Source organism: Amblyomma maculatum, chromosome 7 (genome assembly GCF_055883805.1).
Source record: "Amblyomma maculatum isolate TAMU_Amacu chromosome 7, ASM5588380v1, whole genome shotgun sequence".
NCBI lineage: Eukaryota > Metazoa > Arthropoda > Arachnida > Ixodida > Ixodidae > Amblyomma > Amblyomma maculatum.
In genome coordinates this window covers 35,107,110-35,125,944 of record NC_139350.1, presented here as the reverse complement: position 1 = coordinate 35,125,944, position 18,835 = coordinate 35,107,110, and the positions used below count along the sequence as shown (strand labels likewise).

General features: G+C 42.5%; 1 protein-coding gene across 1 annotated transcript in view; it reads left to right on the top strand.

Moving 5' to 3' along the window:
• Window positions 1-18,835, top strand: part of LOC146182965 (hemicentin-1-like) — a 93,147-nt gene that overhangs the window by 63,850 nt on the left and 10,462 nt on the right. The window contains exons 12-13 of the mRNA XM_084608310.1: window positions 6,041-6,187; window positions 14,897-15,016. Coding sequence (XP_084464436.1) covers window positions 6,041-6,187; window positions 14,897-15,016 — 267 coding nt within the window. The remainder of the gene's footprint in view (window positions 1-6,040; window positions 6,188-14,896; window positions 15,017-18,835) is intronic.

The window sequence follows — 18,835 nt, the reverse complement described above, 5'->3', positions numbered from 1 at the left end:
GCTGTTCGAACGATTTCTCACGACACTCATTGGCCGTGCATTGTTAGCTGGTGCAACAACAGCATTTGACGACGAAGTCTTTCGTGTCTCAGAAGACAATAGAACGTGCAGCTTACTCTTTTGATGAAATAGCGCGTAGGATGAAGATAGAAGGGGACACAGAGAGCACTGACTACAACTATTACACATCTGATCGGAAGAGGAAGGAAATGAGTCAGTGAGAGGTAAGGAGAGGGAAACAATGACCATGTGCCTGTCGCGCGTGTCACACAACTGCCGTTTGCGGCAAACACAAAGAAGCATCGCATCGGTTCTGCCATCGAATGCCTCCTTACTGACGGCGCGCAAACAAGGCAAGGCGCCGAGAAGCCAGCGTGCCGAAGCACGTTAAAAAAAGAAGATAGAAAGAGAGAGAGAGAGAGAAAATGCGAGTCAGTGTTTGTCGTCTAATAATTTTTGTCGGGACGAATGTAATCTATGATGTGCAATTCACTGGTTGCTGCAGGGAGAGCACCCGATGCCATTTTTCGGCAAATCGGAAAACTCGAAACTGACGTCAGGGTAAGCTAGAGCTATAGTGTGTGATCCGCGGGTTCCAACACGGAGAGCGCCTGAAGCCATTTTCGACAAATCGGAAAGCTCGAAACGGACGTCAGGGGCAGGGATGTGCTCCCATATAATCCCCAACGCCTGGCTTTCCGGGGCACTTGTCTGGAGTGGGGTGGCGCTTGGATGACAAGATAACGTGGAAGGATGGACGTCGATATATATATATATATATATATATATATATATATATATATATATATATATATATATATATATATATATATATATATATATATATATGTGTGTGTGTGTGTGTGTGTGTGTGTGTGTGTGTGTGTGTGTGTGTGTGTGTATATAAAAGATCCGGCCCCTCCTGAGCGACCCACTCACCTCTACAGACGTAAGTGAGCCAGTGAGCCGTCTTGCCCATCTCTAGTTTCACGAACAATTCTCGTGATATTGTTAACGAAATATTTGATTCGCTGCACTGTTGGTAGGAAAGCAAACCATAATTGCCTTCCGGGTTTATGTTCCTGCATGCGTACACGAACGTACGGAAGTGCCATACTTCTCGAGTGACAGAAGTTAGCAACCGTGGGGAGGACCACCTCTGAGGGGAGCACCTAGTACTGACAAGTATCATCTGTATAATGTTTCCCCGTAATAGCAATAGTAGCTCGTTAAAAAGAAGCGACAGGAGAAGATGTATCCAGGCGCAGCAAATGATAATTAATGTTTTAGTGAAAAAGGGACAGAAAGGATAGTGAGATGAATTACCTGCAGAGAGAAACGATAACGGCAAATTACAGCAGAGAGCTATAATGAGCAGGTGAAAGGGGAATAGTGGAATAATACTTGCTAATGGCGTTTTCTTTTTTTTTTTTTTGCCTTACAGCACAATAATATTGCGGAACTCGAAACCTTCAGGGTTATGAGCAAATGTAGTTTGTAATATTTTCATGTCGTTATGGTTCGAGGCATACAACAGTTGCCTCTTACCTGTACTCACCATGGAGGCTAACCAAGAGAGTTCTACTCAAGTTGACGACAACGCAGAGGGCTATGGAGAGAAAAATGGTAGGTGTAACGTCAAGAGATAGGAAGCGTTCAGAGTAGGTCAGAGATGTATTCAAGTTGACATTCTAGTGGAAATCAAGAAGAAAAGGCCATGGGCAGGACATGTAGTGCGGAGAGTAGATAACCGATGATCGCTTAGGATAACAAATTGGATTCTAAAGAAAGGAAAGAGTATCAGGGGGCGGCAGAATTTAAGTGGGTGGCTGAGGTTGAGAAGTTCGCAGGGGTCAAGTGGTGCAGCTAGGTCAGGACTGCGGTAATTGGAGGAATATGGAAGAGACATTCGCCCTGCTGTGGTTATAGTCGTACTGCTGCTTCTGCTGATGATGATTACGATGATAGTGCAAAACTACTTTCATGCCAAAGCAGACGCGCGACATGCGCCGGACGGGGTGCCGCCCTACATAAAGCAATGGGGCTCTCAGCGACGCCACCTCGACTTACTTCATGCCCCTCCGCTCTTTCCATGACGCCACGGTAGTTGCCTGCCTGTGGCTTTGTGCTGCGCAGGCTCGTCGAATGCTTCAAAACGCTTTATATGGCTATTTGAGCAGCGATGGCTATTTCAATAAATCAGGAAAATGCTACTGCTTTGTTACATTTGCATTTCCTTGCCAAAAACTTTGTCATGCTTTCACTTGAGAATATTTAGAGAATGATTCGATCTATATCGTTTAACGTCCCAGAGCGACTCAAGCTGTGAGAGGGGCCTAGTGGAGAGCTCAAGAAATTTGGACCACCTAGGAATTTTTACCCTGCACTGACATCGCACTACATTTTGCCAGCATAGGGGTAGTGGGCTCAGATGCTGGCTCTGCCTGAGGCAATTCACGTTGCCGAGAGATGGCTCTGCGCACATTTTCACCTGCAAAACTTTTTGCAGTCCTGCACCTACGCTGTACTGTTTGTGCAGATTATTTCGCCAAACCGTGGAAATCTAAAGTTGTTGTTATCTGTATTGAGAAAAGATGTACAGCGAATGCGTAAGCATTAAGCGATGATGTGCGTTTCGCTTCTGGTTTGGATTGTTTTTTTTTGTTTATTGACCCAAAGCGACTCAAGCTATGAGAGACGCCATAGTGGAGGACCCCGGAAATTTTAACCACCTGGGGTTCTTAACGTGTACTGACATCGCACAGCACACGGGCGTCTAGGTTTTCGCCTCCTGATGTGCATGTGTGTGTGTGTGTGCGTGTGTGTATGGGGGGGGGGGGGGGTTAACGGAGTTTTTTATAGTTTTTGCATGGTTTGGCATTGGAATTTAGGTTTTACACGTCCACGCTCGATTTTTTTCAGCTCATTCATGTCGAAACACATCACTTCCGGCTTTGGGACTTCACACAATGACGTCGCATCCCGACATCAGCATAACATGTCACTATTCTCACGTCCTCACAGGTCACATGACCAGAAGTGAGGCATCACGTGATCGCTTTGGACGTCGGCATTACTCCGGTTAGCTATTTCGATGTCTGATTGACTTAATTGGCTTTCCTTAATTAACTAATGATTGCATATGCAGAAGATTTATTTCCTGGCGACATTTTTTATTGTCAATCCACTACAGCCATTCGCTTTTTCCTATCGCCCCTCACTTCAACGCAATCCGGCCGACAAATTTCTGATGACACACTCCTCAAATATAGCCACTAAATGCTCACGCATTAAAAAAAAACACTCGACATAAACTATCAAAACATATATGACAATGATGTTGCGTAAATATTGAATATAATCATAATCAACTAATTGACGGTATATAATTACCACCCACCATTAGGCCAACGCAGTTATAGTCAACATTAACTATCCAACGATATAACACTTGTGGCTATTATAGTCACCATAAGCTCACACCGACTGCAGATATATTCCGTACACGCTAGCATGAGACATGTACAATCCTGACCTACTTTTTATTTATTTATTTATTTATTTGAATACTGTCAGGGCCCATCGGGGCATCACAGAGGGAGCGGGATGCATAAGAAAAATACATAGCATAAGAAGTGCGGGAATAGAGAAGGATACAAAAAGTAGGAACAACAACAAGCAACCAAAAAGCGGCAGAATAAATTCCAGAAAATAAATATGCTCTTTAACAGCAGGTCTGAACAGCAGTAACAGTAATTGCGCCGTCGACTAGCCTAGCCAACAAATAATGTGCGATGATATTGCGGGAACAGGGTGACGATATTAAGAAAGTCGCAAAATATAGTCTATTCGCGTCCTCGTGCGCGCACTGCCGCAGGCGAGTTACAATGGCGGTTGCACGCTGACCTTGAGGAGGAATCAGCTCCAGCGCCCCTATTGACTTCATGATCCGGCGACACGAGCGGCTGCTACTCGAAGCGTGCATCGCATAGGGCAGAACGAGAGTAATTGCCTACCGGTGCTACGCCACCGCACCAAAGAAATTCCCGTCTTATAAAAATACATCAGACAAGGCAGTTAATAATGGTAAGCTAAAGCTTAATCTCCGACTGTAAACAAGGTGTCTATCTGTAATAGTTTAATGAAAAACCTAACTGTCAGGATTTAAATAAACACCTTGCTAACGTAATTCACCTTTTTTATGTCGTCCGCCAACACTGATATCACTTCGGGGAAATCCACTTCATTTTTTACCTCACAAGTGCTTTTTAAAAACTAATGGCAGGTTGTTGTAACTTCATTTTTGAAAAAAAAACTTTAGTGACGTACTCTGGAGAGACGCGAGGTGGCCAAGGACCACTGTCCCGCTCTTTTTATATCCGGCTTCTCGGGCGGAGCCATAATTTTAGGGCCCCAGTGAAATTCCGCTCCGTACAATAGGTCCGGGCCACCCTGAAGGTGCTAGACGTCTGTGCTCCAGCTCCCAAGGAACGCCTTCCAATCGCAGTGGAGGTGCCTTGCTGATGGGAACTGATCTGACAGAGTTGGTGGCGATGATCATGTTGTAGGCGCAGCTGCGTCACCTTGCAGCCGTGGCGACAGTGTTTCAACCAAGGGTGGATTAAAGGCATAGAATTGTCTTCCACTGCAGAAGAAAGGCGGGGTTATTTATTTATTTGTTTGTTTATGCATACTGAATCGCAATGAGCACTATGGCTTGAGTGTAAAGAGAAGCATGAAAACATACTGTGCAGTTTTCAACGCTAGAATTCACTAAAAGCAAACAAAATACAAACTACGAAATAAATGCAAGTTACGTTGCGCAGGGAGCAACAAAAGTATAAACATTAAGAGCGGAGTGCTTAGCCACCGGTGTATTTCAGGCATGTATACAAATGATTATGCGTCTTGAATGGCTGTTAGAAAACTGTCAGAATCAAAGAGAATGTTTCCAAATAATGCATTCCAAGATTCAAAGGTGCTCAGAAAAGACTGAATTTGAACGTGTTAGTTCCTTCGTAGAAAAGCTTCATGTTATGTCGCTCGTCCCCAGTGCCAAGATAACTTGTGCGGCCATCTCGAAGACCAAACGCGCGGTTCCGTGCTTTAGCTTCCTCTTCGAGATCGGTGGAGACGAGCATCAGTCGTTTCATGTGGAGGCATTGCCACGTAACATGATACAGTATGGTTATGACCCGCAGTCGATCACATGGCGTGTAACCAGGGCAGGTGGCAACAGGTGCTTTTCTTGAAATTTTCTTAAGGTGCATTGTGTGGGTCCCAGAAAAGCTTGATATATAGCCGAACAACATGCCTCATCATCTTTCCCGATGAGAAGGTCTCTGAAAGGACTGTGCAGGCCTAAAACGTCTAACAAGTAAGGAATTTGTTGCCTTCGAAGCTGCATGAGATCTAGCAAAGTACCGCTGGTCGCAACTTGCATAAGCCATCGATTGGTAGTCTACCAATACAAGCATGAGTGTCTATGGAAAAGGTTCGGTTCGTATTGCTAGCTCATGACAAGGCATCCTCAGTACAGGGCTTGGTAGGTGGCGGTGTATAAGGGCGCACAGCTAGGCTCTATGTTACGCCATTGTTCTTTGTAATCAGCGATAAAAGGCAGCCCCGCACCCTCGAAGAATGCTAGGCAGTCGGTATAACTTGTGTGTCGCCTCCGGACGTATTCACATTAGCTTCACCTGCTCCGTACCGGATCACTGTATTACAGCGCACTCTGTGGCTAAAGTGTCCCCCTTTACTTTATGTGGTCGGATGCTGCCTGCAACGAACAAAGGAATAACATGTGTTTACTTTTACGTGGCCGAACACTTAGACTCCAAGAGTCTTTTCTGTGCGCAAGCTTCGTCCGATCGCATAAATCTACAAGAAACACTGAAGCCACAAGCTGTGTGCTCACGCATTCTGGCACTTAAGTCAGATTTATTGTCCCCTTGATTTTTACATAGAGCACATTTTGATGTTCCCGCTCCAGATTAGAAGCATTCGTTGCTTCTCTTATGTTATTTTTTTTTTTCAACAGTCCCGTCCCGGGTCCCTACCAGTGGTCCTCGAAGCAGACCGCTGATTATGGGAAGGCTGCAGGAACTGCGTGCAGCACCTCCAATTAGTCTCGTCAGAGAGTGGCCGTGCCCAGATGGATATCTGCCGATAGGAGGCGACTGCGTAGGTAAGTTGCCGCTTGACTGTATAAAAGGCCTCCGGCTATATCACGATAGAGCGCGCACCGCCGCTGCTCCAGTTATATTTTAAAGAACTGCCAAGTATTTCGTTGTGACCGAGAGAAAGCGATTACTCTCTGGTGGGGTCGCTATCGCCGTGCACAGTGATATTGCAATTCGCAAAATCAACATCAAAACTAATTATGATGTGTTTGCAGTCACCGCGCTGCGTTTTAAAACTATAACACTGTTATACCTTGAGTCCCATTTAACAGTTAACGATTTAAAAGCCGTATGTGGTAGTTCAGGATAATAATGTGCGCTCTTCGTTTTGAAGAAGTGAGCAAATTACACTAGGGCCGTTTTTTAGAAGATTTCATTCTATGCAACAATGTCTGCCTGCTGAATACGGGCAAAGAAATTTACTGCTCTCCGAGCACTGGAAAAATGAGCTGTTTAGACTTGTCATTTAGTTCGCAATCTCTTTTTGCGGATTTTAAATGAGATGCTTTAAACAATTCATACGGAAGCGATCCCCTACCTGTTATTATCAACACGTCATTATCAACACTCATCAGTCCTATAAAACCACCCTGTTGGAAGCATGTTTTAGGCAACTGGGCGCTGCTCCCAGCCGAAGCCAGCGTCTATCAAAATTTTTAAAGGATGATAAAACTGATAAACTAAATGAAACATTATTTGCATGCATTCTTACTGAACACACCTAGCAATTACCCAGGCCTCGGCAGTGGTACGACAGAATCGTAAGATTTGGTACACACCAAAATGTAATCAGACAGATAAGAAACAAAACAGAGCCGGGAATTTTGCGACGAAGCCCAACCCATGAAAACCTCATAAAGCTCGAGGAGGCGGAAGCTAATGCTCGTTATGTCCGCCGCACAGCATAAAAAGAATCTTGCCAAAGGTGTGTCATGCATCAGCCTCTCAATCAAGTCAAAGAAAATGTGGGAGCAGGTTCCTAGACTGAAAAGGCACTTCCGTTCCTTCACAATTCCTTTTCTCAGATGTCCTTGTGCACAAGCATCAGTGAATAGGCAGAAATATTAGGGAAGTACTTCTGTCAAGCTTCTCCTTCTTTACACTATACAAACTTGTTACATTCGTTTTTAAAGCACAGTGGCTCAGCTGATAAAAAAGCTTCCCAAAAATGTCAGCGTCAATAAGCCCTAAATCAGTTTAACTACCCTTCAAGAAATCCGTGTATTCCTGAAAGCCTGTAAGCAGATAGGAGCTGACCATGATGAAATCCATTATGTTATGCTAGCCCGATTTTCAGAACGTGCTGTACAGTCAATTTTAATTTTTTTCAACAAGCTATGGGTATCAGGAAAACACCCAAAGCTTGGAAGAAGACGGTTATTGTGCCATTCCTGAAACCGGTGAAGCCGCTAACTTTTTCCAGTAGATATAGGTCCATAGCACTTACAAGTCTTGTTAAATCTTTTTAAGTTGCTCTAAGTGTTCGGCTATGTTAGTTCTTGAATCCCATGCACTTCTTTACACCCACTAGTGCGGTTTTCAAACCGCATATTCAACAATCAATCATCTTGTTCGCCTTGAAAATGCATTGATGCAATACGAGAAGCTTTCATACACGAACACCGTCTATTTTTTTATTTGGAAATAGCTTATGACACCACGTGAAGGCGTTTATGATCTAGCAGGCCTAGCCATCTGCGGCCGGATGCTAAACTGCCTCAAAATATTTTCCTTGGTCCATTCATTTCATGTCTGCTTGGGCTCAATGCTATCGTGGAACTTAATTCAAGGTAATGGAGTACCCCAGGGGTGTATTCCAAATATAACACACTTTAGCGTGAAAAGGAACTCATTCGCCACAATAACACTTATGTAATAAATATACGGTGATTATTGTTCAAATCGCATGCACATCCTCGAGACTTTCAGCATATGACAGACAGACGCAATTCACACCAAACAAATTAACGATTTTGGCTGACAGCGATGCATTAAAGTGTTCCTCCTCAAAAACTGCGGCCATTCTTTTCTCACTGAAGAGAGGCTTGCAGACCAACCGTGTCTTGCACCTAGAAGAAACCGTGCTACCAGTAAACAGTAAAACAAGAGCAGGTAATTTTGGACCTAACATTTCACAGAAAACGTACGCTACTTCCTCACATATACTCCCTCAATAATAAAGTGTTGGTCGAGTATTAATTATAATGCCCCCAATTGAAATAGGTTTGTCATAAGAGAGCAATTGCTCATAGATGTCCACCCCACTCCAGGCATACGGCTACAAAGGAAAGCTGTACAGCTTTCTCAGAAACTTCGTAGTTTAAAAAATTTTGTCCTAGTCCGGAGATTGAACCCGAGGAAGTCGCTCTATGAGGCCGCTGTGAGTCGCCTTTCTGGGCCAGTCGCTCTATAAGGACGCCTATGAGTAATTACTTCCTTATAAATAAAGCGTCTAAACCTCTAGGCATACTGAAATTGCTTGCTCTATCAGAAACTTTGATCTGATACAGCATGTCTTCTGCCCATCTCTCTTTGGTGCGCTGAACCGTAGAGTATGGATGTGAAGTGTATGGATCAGCCAGACCATCATACCTGAGAAGACTAGACCATGCACATAAATCAGGCCACGCATTTCATGCGGCACGTACAGCAGAACTCCTGCCAGTCTATTCAGAAACAAATGAACCCTGGCTAGAAATCGGAAGCACGCAGGAAAATACAAAACAACAAGACGTTTGGATTCAACAGCTTGAAATATAGTTATGCTTGGAAGCGTGGCATGCGTGTACGTCGGTGGGGGGTGACTGTACGCAAATGAGGATCCACGATAGGACACTATGACGGGAGCCGTGTCCGATACACCTTTAAAGGGGGAGCTTAAGAGTCCTTTTTTTTTTTCTTTAGATAAGACCAATCTCATGAGTCTTAATGTAAGCTGCAGAGGGTAAGCGGCGGATCACACTTCATATCTAAAAGTTACAGGTGGTAAGTAAAAAGTGTCGCGTTTTGCCCCACTCTCCCCTTGTTGCCTCGTCGTAAAACCATGTGGCCATGTGACAACGCAGCCTTCATCCTACGACAGACGTTTGTTTCCAAAGTATTGAATTTTTTGTGCACTGTTTAAAGCGAGCAGAAGGTTCACCGCGAACCTTACCGAAAAGCGCTGGTAACCCTGACCTTGGAGTTCTATGAACACTAAAGTTTTGGTCACCTGTTATCTTCTTCACAGTACGCAAACAACTACTGTACGTGGATCGCGAGTGGTGTACGTCTACGACCAAAAAATGATATTTAATTACAATTGTTGTTTCAGCTGTTTCGGTGTCGTTATTAAGAGCCAGGCGATGGGGTTTTACGTAGGTTGTCAGTATAACTGAAGTGACGAATAAGATGTTTTTATGTATTCACTGCTTGGTCATTTGGTTCACTACAACGCTGAAGCAAGCATATCTCAAGAGCAGGAAGCGTAAGTAAAGAAACAGCGACTGAACTTCCCATTTCTCATGCCTCACGTTGCGTAGTTATGCTGACCTTCGTCAGCACAGGGATCCCTCGGCTACTGAAACCGAAACGGAAGCAGGTGAGAGAAGAAATTCAATTATAAATTATTTAACCGCATTAGGCGAATACAAGGCGAGGATCCCTGTACATTAATTCCTTTGGCATTATTAAAGCGGAGAAAACATATAAGCGAAATTTGGTGCATATGTTCCCTAAACCTTTAATACAATACAATACAAGGTGGATACAAGGCGAGGATCCCTGTACATTAATTCCTTTGGCATTATTAAAGCGGAGAAAACATATAAGCGAAATTTGGTGCATATGTTCCCTAAACCTTTAATACAATACAATACAATACAATACAATACAATACAATACAAGGTGGATACAAGGCGAGGATCCCTGTACATTAATTCCTTTGGCATTATTAAAGCGGAGACAACATATAAGCGAAATTTGGTGCATATGTTCCCTAAACCTTTAATACAATACAATACAAGGTGGATACAAGGCGAGGATCCCTGTACATTAATTCCTTTGGCATTATTAAAGCGGAGAAAACATATAAGCGAAATTTGGTGCATATGTTCCCTAAACCTTTATTACAATACAATACAAGGTGGATACAAGGCGAGGATCCCTGTACATTAATTCCTTTGGCATTATTAAAGCGGAGAAAACATATAAGCGAAATTTGGTGCATATGTTCCCTAAACCTTTAATACAATACAATACAAGGTGGATACAAGGCGAGGATCCCTGTACATTAATTCCTTTGGCATTATTAAAGCGGAGAAAACATATAAGCGAAATTTGGTGCATATGTTCCCTAAACCTTTAATACAATACAATACAATACAATACAATACAATACAATACAATACAAGGTGGATACAAGGCGAGGATCCCTGTACATTAATTCCTTTGGCATTATTAAAGCGGAGAAAACATATAAGCGAAATTTGGTGCATATGTTCCCTAAACCTTTAATACAATACAATACAATACAATACAATACAATACAAGGTGGATACAAGGCGAGGATCCCTGTACATTAATTCCTTTGGCATTATTAAAGCGGAGAAAACATATAAGCGAAATTTGGTGCATATGTTCCCTAAACCTTTAATACAATACAATACAATACAATACAATACAAGGTGGATACAAGGCGAGGATCCCTGTACATTAATTCCTTTGGCATTATTAAAGCGGAGAAAACATATAAGCGAAATTTGGTGCATATGTTCCCTAAACCTTTAATACAATACAATACAAGGTGGATACAAGGCGAGGATCCCTGTACATTAATTCCTTTGGCATTATTAAAGCGGAGAAAACATATAAGCGAAATTTGGTGCATATGTTCCCTAAACCTTTAATACAATACAATACAAGGTGGATACAAGGCGAGGATCCCTGTACATTAATTCCTTTGGCATTATTAAAGCGGAGAAAACATATAAGCGAAATTTGGTGCATATGTTCCCTAAACCTTTAATACAATACAATACAATACAATACAATACAATACAATACAATACAAGGTGGATACAAGGCGAGGATCCCTGTACATTAATTCCTTTGGCATTATTAAAGCGGAGAAAACATATAAGCGAAATTTGGTGCATATGTTCCCTAAACCTTAAATACAATACAATACAAGGTGGATACAAGGCGAGGACCCCTGTACATTAATTCCTTTGGCATTATTAAAGCGGAGAAAACATATAAGCGAAATTTGGTGCATATGTTCCCTAAACCTTTAATACAATACAATACAAGGTGGATACAAGGCGAGGATCCCTGTACATTAATTCCTTTGGCATTATTAAAGCGGAGAAAACATATAAGCGAAATTTGGTGCATATGTTCCCTAAACCTTTAATACAATACAATACAAGGTGGATACAAGGCGAGGATCCCTGTACATTAATTCCTTTGGCATTATTAAAGCGGAGAAAACATATAAGCGAAATTTGGTGCATATGTTCCCTAAACCTTTAATGCAATACAATACAATACAATACAATACAATACAATACAATACAATACAAGGTGGATACAAGGCGAGGATCCCTGTACATTAATTCCTTTGGCATTATTAAAGCGGAGAAAACATATAAGCGAAATTTGGTGCATATGTTCCCTAAACCTTTAATACAATACAATACAAGGTGGATACAAGGCGAGGATCCCTGTACATTAATTCCTTTGGCATTATTAAAGCGGAGAAAACATATAAGCGAAATTTGGTGCATATGTTCCCTAAACCTTTAATACAATACAATACAAGGTGGATACAAGGCGAGGATCCCTGTACATTAATTCCTTTGGCATTATTAAAGCGGAGAAAACATATAAGCGAAATTTGGTGCATATGTTCCCTAAACCTTTAATACAATACAATACAAGGTGGATACAAGGCGAGGATCCCTGTACATTAATTCCTTTGGCATTATTAAAGCGGAGAAAACATATAAGCGAAATTTGGTGCATATGTTCCCTAAACCTTTAATACAATACAATACAATACAATACAATACAATACAATACAATACAATACAATACAATACAAGGTGGATACAAGGCGAGGATCCCTGTACATTAATTCCTTTGGCATTATTAAAGCGGAGAAAACATATAAGCGAAATTTGGTGCATATGTTCCCTAAACCTTTAATACAATACAATACAAGGTGGATACAAGGCGAGGATCCCTGTACATTAATTCCTTTGGCATTATTAAAGCGGAGAAAACATATAAGCGAAATTTGGTGCATATGTTCCCTAAACCTTTAATACAATACAATACAAGGTGGATACAAGGCGAGGATCCCTGTACATTAATTCCTTTGGCATTATTAAAGCGGAGAAAACATATAAGCGAAATTTGGTGCATATGTTCCCTAAACCTTTAATACAATACAATACAAGGTGGATACAAGGCGAGGATCCCTGTACATTAATTCCTTTGGCATTATTAAAGCGGAGAAAACATATAAGCGAAATTTGGTGCATATGTTCCCTAAACCTTTAATACAATACAATACAATACAATACAATACAATACAATACAATACAATACAATACAATACAATACAATACAAGGTGGATACAAGGCGAGGATCCCTGTACATTAATTCCTTTGGCATTATTAAAGCGGAGAAAACATATAAGCGAAATTTGGTGCATATGTTCCCTAAACCTTTAATACAATACAATACAAGGTGGATACAAGGCGAGGATCCCTGTACATTAATTCCTTTGGCATTATTAAAGCGGAGAAAACATATAAGCGAAATTTGGTGCATATGTTCCCTAAACCTTTAATACAATACAATACAATACAATACAATACAATACAATACAATACAAGGTGGATACAAGGCGAGGATCCCTGTACATTAATTCCTTTGGCATTATTAAAGCGGAGAAAACATATAAGCGAAATTTGGTGCATATGTTCCCTAAACCTTTAATACAATACAATACAAGGTGGATACAAGGCGAGGATCCCTGTACATTAATTCCTTTGGCATTATTAAAGCGGAGAAAACATATAAGCGAAATTTGGTGCATATGTTCCCTAAACCTTTAATACAATACAATACAATACAATACAATACAATACAATACAATACAAGGTGGATACAAGGCGAGGATCCGTGTACATTAATTCCTTTGGCATCAATAAAGCGGAGGAAACATATAAGCTAAATTTGGTGCATATGTTCCCTAAACCTTTAATATTATTTTATGCGCAATTGTGTACAATTCAATGTCGCACCATCTTCTCCGAGTGCACTCAGTCTGGCACCTTTGTTTCAGGCAAACTTAGCGTCCTTCATAATACAACCATGCTGCCTGTTTTTTTTTTTTTTTTTTTTTTTCAACCCGCCACCAAACGCAGCTAATGCCATTCCTCAAAACAGCAAGCATTTGTGTCACGTACTCCGCGTTTCTTTTGCAAAAATGCCCATCAACCGGTACAAGCGTCTATATTTTTTCTTCGTGTTTCTAGCATCGCGTGCATATTCGATAAAGCATATTATTTCATGATTGATACGGTTTTATTCATTGCAGTTTTCAACCATTTCGATAGTTGCTAGTTCTCTACATGCATATAAAAAAACTAACCCTTTTTTGCGTACCGCTGGAAAACTAATGACGCCGGTTTTCTCGGTGCCTTGACTAACTATTTAGGCGAAAAATTATTTGCTACAATCGAAATGATAAACGATGCGTGAAAGGAATAAAGTGAACGCCTTAAAGAAATAGCAGTGATAATTTTGGGTGCACATCTGGTGTGCGTTTTCTCTGTTTCGAAGGCGAGGGCGTTAGTATCCCTATTTCGAAGAATATTATTGGCACCGTCGGTGGCGTCGGCGGTGTCGACCGTTTTAAGCCTCACTGTCCCGAAAAGTTAGGAGCATATGCCTCTTACAGGGGTAGTTTTCAGGCGTGGCCGGCCACTATCTGATAAATTCCTGGTGCAATGGCGCACAGGCGCTCATTTATGTTTCGCTCATGGATATCACGGAATGTGTGATTGGTATACGCTGGTTGTACGACGCCACGAGACCAGACGGCAAGGGCTTCGGTCTCGTGGCGTCGCATAACAAGCCAACACGAAGTCATTAACTCGGGTAGTCGGGTGCGATGTGAATAAAACACGCAGGAGCATTGCACCAGCCGTTCGAAGCATCCACGGGGGGAAACATCGCGATCATGCCTCTCGGAGTGTCCACCTCTCTGACCACATGGCGGTAATGACCCCACAAAGCTCGTAACCTTCACCTGAGACAAGTGTTGGCGGCCACATCGACCTAAATATATATTGTCACCGCACAATAGATGATTCAGACACAAATGTGAATGTATCCCTCGCTTCATTAAATAGGAGATGAGACAATCATGTTGCGTGCTCCAGAAAAGTAATGTTCTCATGTATACGCCTCCTCACGAATCGCGTGCATCGTCTGCGTATTTTTTCTAGCTTTCTTCCCTACCTATCTATTTACGTTTCAAAATATTGCTCTGCTTGTACCTGTTATGGCGACTAGCTGTTATTATTCCGAAAGGAAATGGTGTTAGTCGCTTTCGGCTATATTACTGCCTGTTTCGCCATACTGTTATTTTACTAGGTGCAAGTTTTCTCGTGTTAATCGATGCACTTCTACATAACTGCTTTTTTCTTCTTTTTCTCAGATGACGATGAATGCTCAGGCTACGACCAGTGCCAGTACGAGTGCAAGAATACACCTGGAAGCTACGAGTGCGTGTGCCCGCCCGGCTACAGGCTAGATGTGGACGGTTACACGTGCCGCGGTAAGCGCCTCACACAGGCTAGCAACTTAGGTATCAGTGCATACAAAGCTATAAGCATTCCTAAGCGGGTAGTACGGAATATTGCAGTACTTAATTTATCGCATCCCTTGCCATGATTTCGAACAGCTAGAGCCCATGTAAAGCTGCTCGTTCGGGGAAAATTATGTGTGTGAAATACGGTGTGTAACGTCCTGACGCGCCACTTGAGGCGCTGAAATTGGTCGTGGTTAATTACTGAAACCTGAGTTTTGTTTTTCCGGCGCCACCGCCGCAGAGCACGCGGAGTCTTTTTTTTTTTTTTTTTTTTTCATTTAGGCTCGATCGGAATGCTGTCGGGATTTCATCCCGCCACCTTGGGGCCAGTAGCCAAACGCCGAAACCACCCACCCACTGCAGTAGCTTCGAAAAATTAACTGTGAAGTGCGACAGACAATGCTTCTTTCGATGAATGACAGATTAATTAATACGCTTCGATTGCCCAAACATGAATACAGGTATTGATCAAGGTGTAATGTACTGAGAGATGAGTGGAGAGTGGAGTTTGTCGCAAGTCATTCAAGTCGTAATGGTAGATTAAGAAAAAAATTGAAAAAAACTGGCCACCAATTATTTTCTATTAATTTTTCGACTCAAGCAACGCAGCCTTGTCAACTGAATACCGTAATGGAAAGGCAGCGCTTAAATTCGCCGCTCACATACTGCGTGTGACGGTTTCCGTCATCACGTTCAGAATTATGTCCGACAGCTTCTACATTGTCCTGCGTTCTTCTGCGTGATTTAAGGGCATTGTGTCGGACATTTCCTGTTAACTTGATATCCGGGGTGGCTGAGAGCAGTGTTCACTCCTGATCACGGCGACTGTGGAGTGCGGATGATCGTATTGGCTCCTCAAGGCTAATTTTTTTAAGGTCACAAGTTCTCTGGACTATATAGTGTTTGAGTTTGACACAGATTCGCTCATCTCCACTGTCGCCTATCTATCATCGCCACTGCCTGAAACAAAAGAGGAACTTAGCACCGCCTATGTGCTTGAAGGCGAAAGTTCGCTCGCGCGACGCCTGGTTCCAACGCTTCATCCTGCACCGCGCGCCACCACGAGACCGGTGGCGTGATGCCTTTTGTACTCTTTCTGCTTCTTCAGCGGTTGCCTCTTCACTCCTCATTCTCCTTTAGTGGTGTCCTATTTCACTCCTCCTTTAAAAACCCCCTGTCACATGTATACCTGTTGTGCATGCCGTCATCTCACTCGCCGCTTCTCTAGATCATTGCTATGGCAACTAGCGAGGCATAAGAAGATTTTCTGGGAACTTGTTGCGGACGCTTCTAGTCCATGGCACGAAAGTGCAAAGCAAGGCTTTCGCCACAGCACTATCAGGTGGCGGCAACCACGATCGAACAGAGCTGTGCGATACTTCTGGGAACTCTTGATTGGGTGAACTCGCACGTTACAGAAAACAAACTGACAGAAGTGATCGCAGCGATAGCATTCAATGGTCAATGACGTAACAAAGTCGCTCACTCTATCCGGCGTTTATTTAAAGAAACAGAGAACTCTTTCACTTTATTGTAAACATTTGGAGTAATCTCGATCATTTCCTGCGAGGCAATAACGAGTGCAGCATTAACAGTTTTTATGGGAATTTATTTTTGTACTGGCAAAAAGCAGTGTCTGGCCAAAGCGGACGGTATATATATATATATATATATATATATATATATATATATATATATATATATATATATATATATATATATATAGCGCCGCACTGTCTTCAAATTAATTCCTCTTTCGTACTTTAGTATTTCTTCTAAAACTCAGCTTGATACACTTATTATCGCTGCCCAGATCTCTGGAGCCATGCTCATGTATATTTAGACCCCCCAACCAGCCGTACATAACATGCGACATCAACGTTGAAGGACCCACCTTCTTGAGAACGGGACCGTGAGCCAGAGTCTCGCGTGACGAGTCACAAATTCACAATTCGTATAATAACACCTGTTTATTCCGGGTCAACAAAAATCAGCTCGCAAAGATACAGCACTGCACGCCACTACGATGCAAAGCATGCGTTTTAGTCTCGCGACAGGGCAGTACTTTGCTCACAAACGTAAGGGGGATTGCTTTTGCACGCCAACACAAACCATAGCCGGGTGCGGAAGGGCGATGCGACACGGCAAAAGGGCTCCTAACGCTACTACATACATTGCTTCACCCGTGGCCGCAGCTCACGCAGAAAATCAGCTCAGAAAGTACCGCTTCCATATTCATTCTGGTCTCTTCGATTCCTGCTGTTAACAGCTTGTGGGTTAAATTTGATTCCCGATTTTCTCTTTTGTCGGGTAATACGTTTATGGTTACTTCCGAGACTGCGCTCCTTTTCCTCGTCTGTTACCATTTTAGTGAGCTTACTGTAGCTACCTTGTGACATATAGCAGTAATTAATAGCCGTTCGCCTGTTCCAGAATCCCTCCTTGGTCCTTCACATTTAGTTTATCTATTCACAATAACTAGGTCAGAGTTCATGTCATTTTTTCTTGTTATCTAGGTGTATTTATTCATATTCTTGATGTGTCCTAAATATGCCCCGAAGCGAGCATTATCTCGATTTCGTCTTCAAACTGTCTTTTTCTTATCTTCAATGCGGCTACATCCCTGTTTTCCTGCCTTCATTTTTCCTTCTACAGATAGGCTGCCTTCAGTCATGTCATTTTACCTTCATTCTTCCTGACTCCGAGACGTGTTCTCTGCAAGCTTGATGCTCGTTGGACTAGTTGGTTAATCATGACTGCAATAACAGCGCAGGTAGAAAGAAGGGAATTCCAGTAATATGCGTTGTGGGGCTAGTTGGTTCATACTCAGATAGGTTTTATGCGCCCAAAAAGACGACACAAAAGACAAGGGAGACAGGACGATGCGCTCCGTCCTGTCTCCCTTGTCTTTTGTGTCGTCTTTTTGTGCGCATAAAACCTATCTGAGAAAGAAGGGAAGAGAAGGCACAAGGGAATAGAGCGCTGACTTCCAACTGTTTACTTCACCAAGCGTGCCATGTATATAAACACCAGCAAGTGTGAAATCATAGAAAGGGAAAGGGAACCGATACTCGTCATGATGCCACAGCATAGCACCAAGAGCCCAGTCTCATCCATCTAAACATCTGAGTTCCTTCGGGCTCAAAAAGACCGATGGCATGCTCATACACTTATCTCCCGCACGCGCAATCTTCACCGCCTCGATAATTTCTCTAACTACCTGATCCTGATGTTTACTTTCAATCGTGCATTGATTAAAAGCTGGTACGCATGGGCTTTTCCGATGCTGACGTTCACATTTATTGTCGCAATTACGGCAGTACAGGCTGAGCTGACCCTGGTTCCCTTCTTTTACGTTGTTATTGTGCTCTCTCAATCTTGTATTGACACATCTGCCAGTCTGTCCGATATATTCGAGGGCCACACGACAAAGGCACGCGATATATACACCTTCTTGACAACCGACGAAGCGGTTTTGATGATTAATACTGCAAGGGCTCTCCTTAGTTGAAAATGGGTTTGTTTTCTTACATAATACTGACTGTTTCAACGGAGCAGAAAACACAACTTGAACCCCTATTCGCTTTTCGATATTTTTCAGATTGTGTGATGTCTGGTGCACATATGGAATTACAGCTACTTTTCTGCGATCATCCTTCTCGTGTGCTAATTTTTTCTTCCTAAGCATACTTTCAGCCACCGCGCTAACAAGGGGTTCAGGGTAACCAGCATCATAAAGCCGATTAATCTGTAGCGCCAGGGCTCCACGGAGCATATGTACAAAAG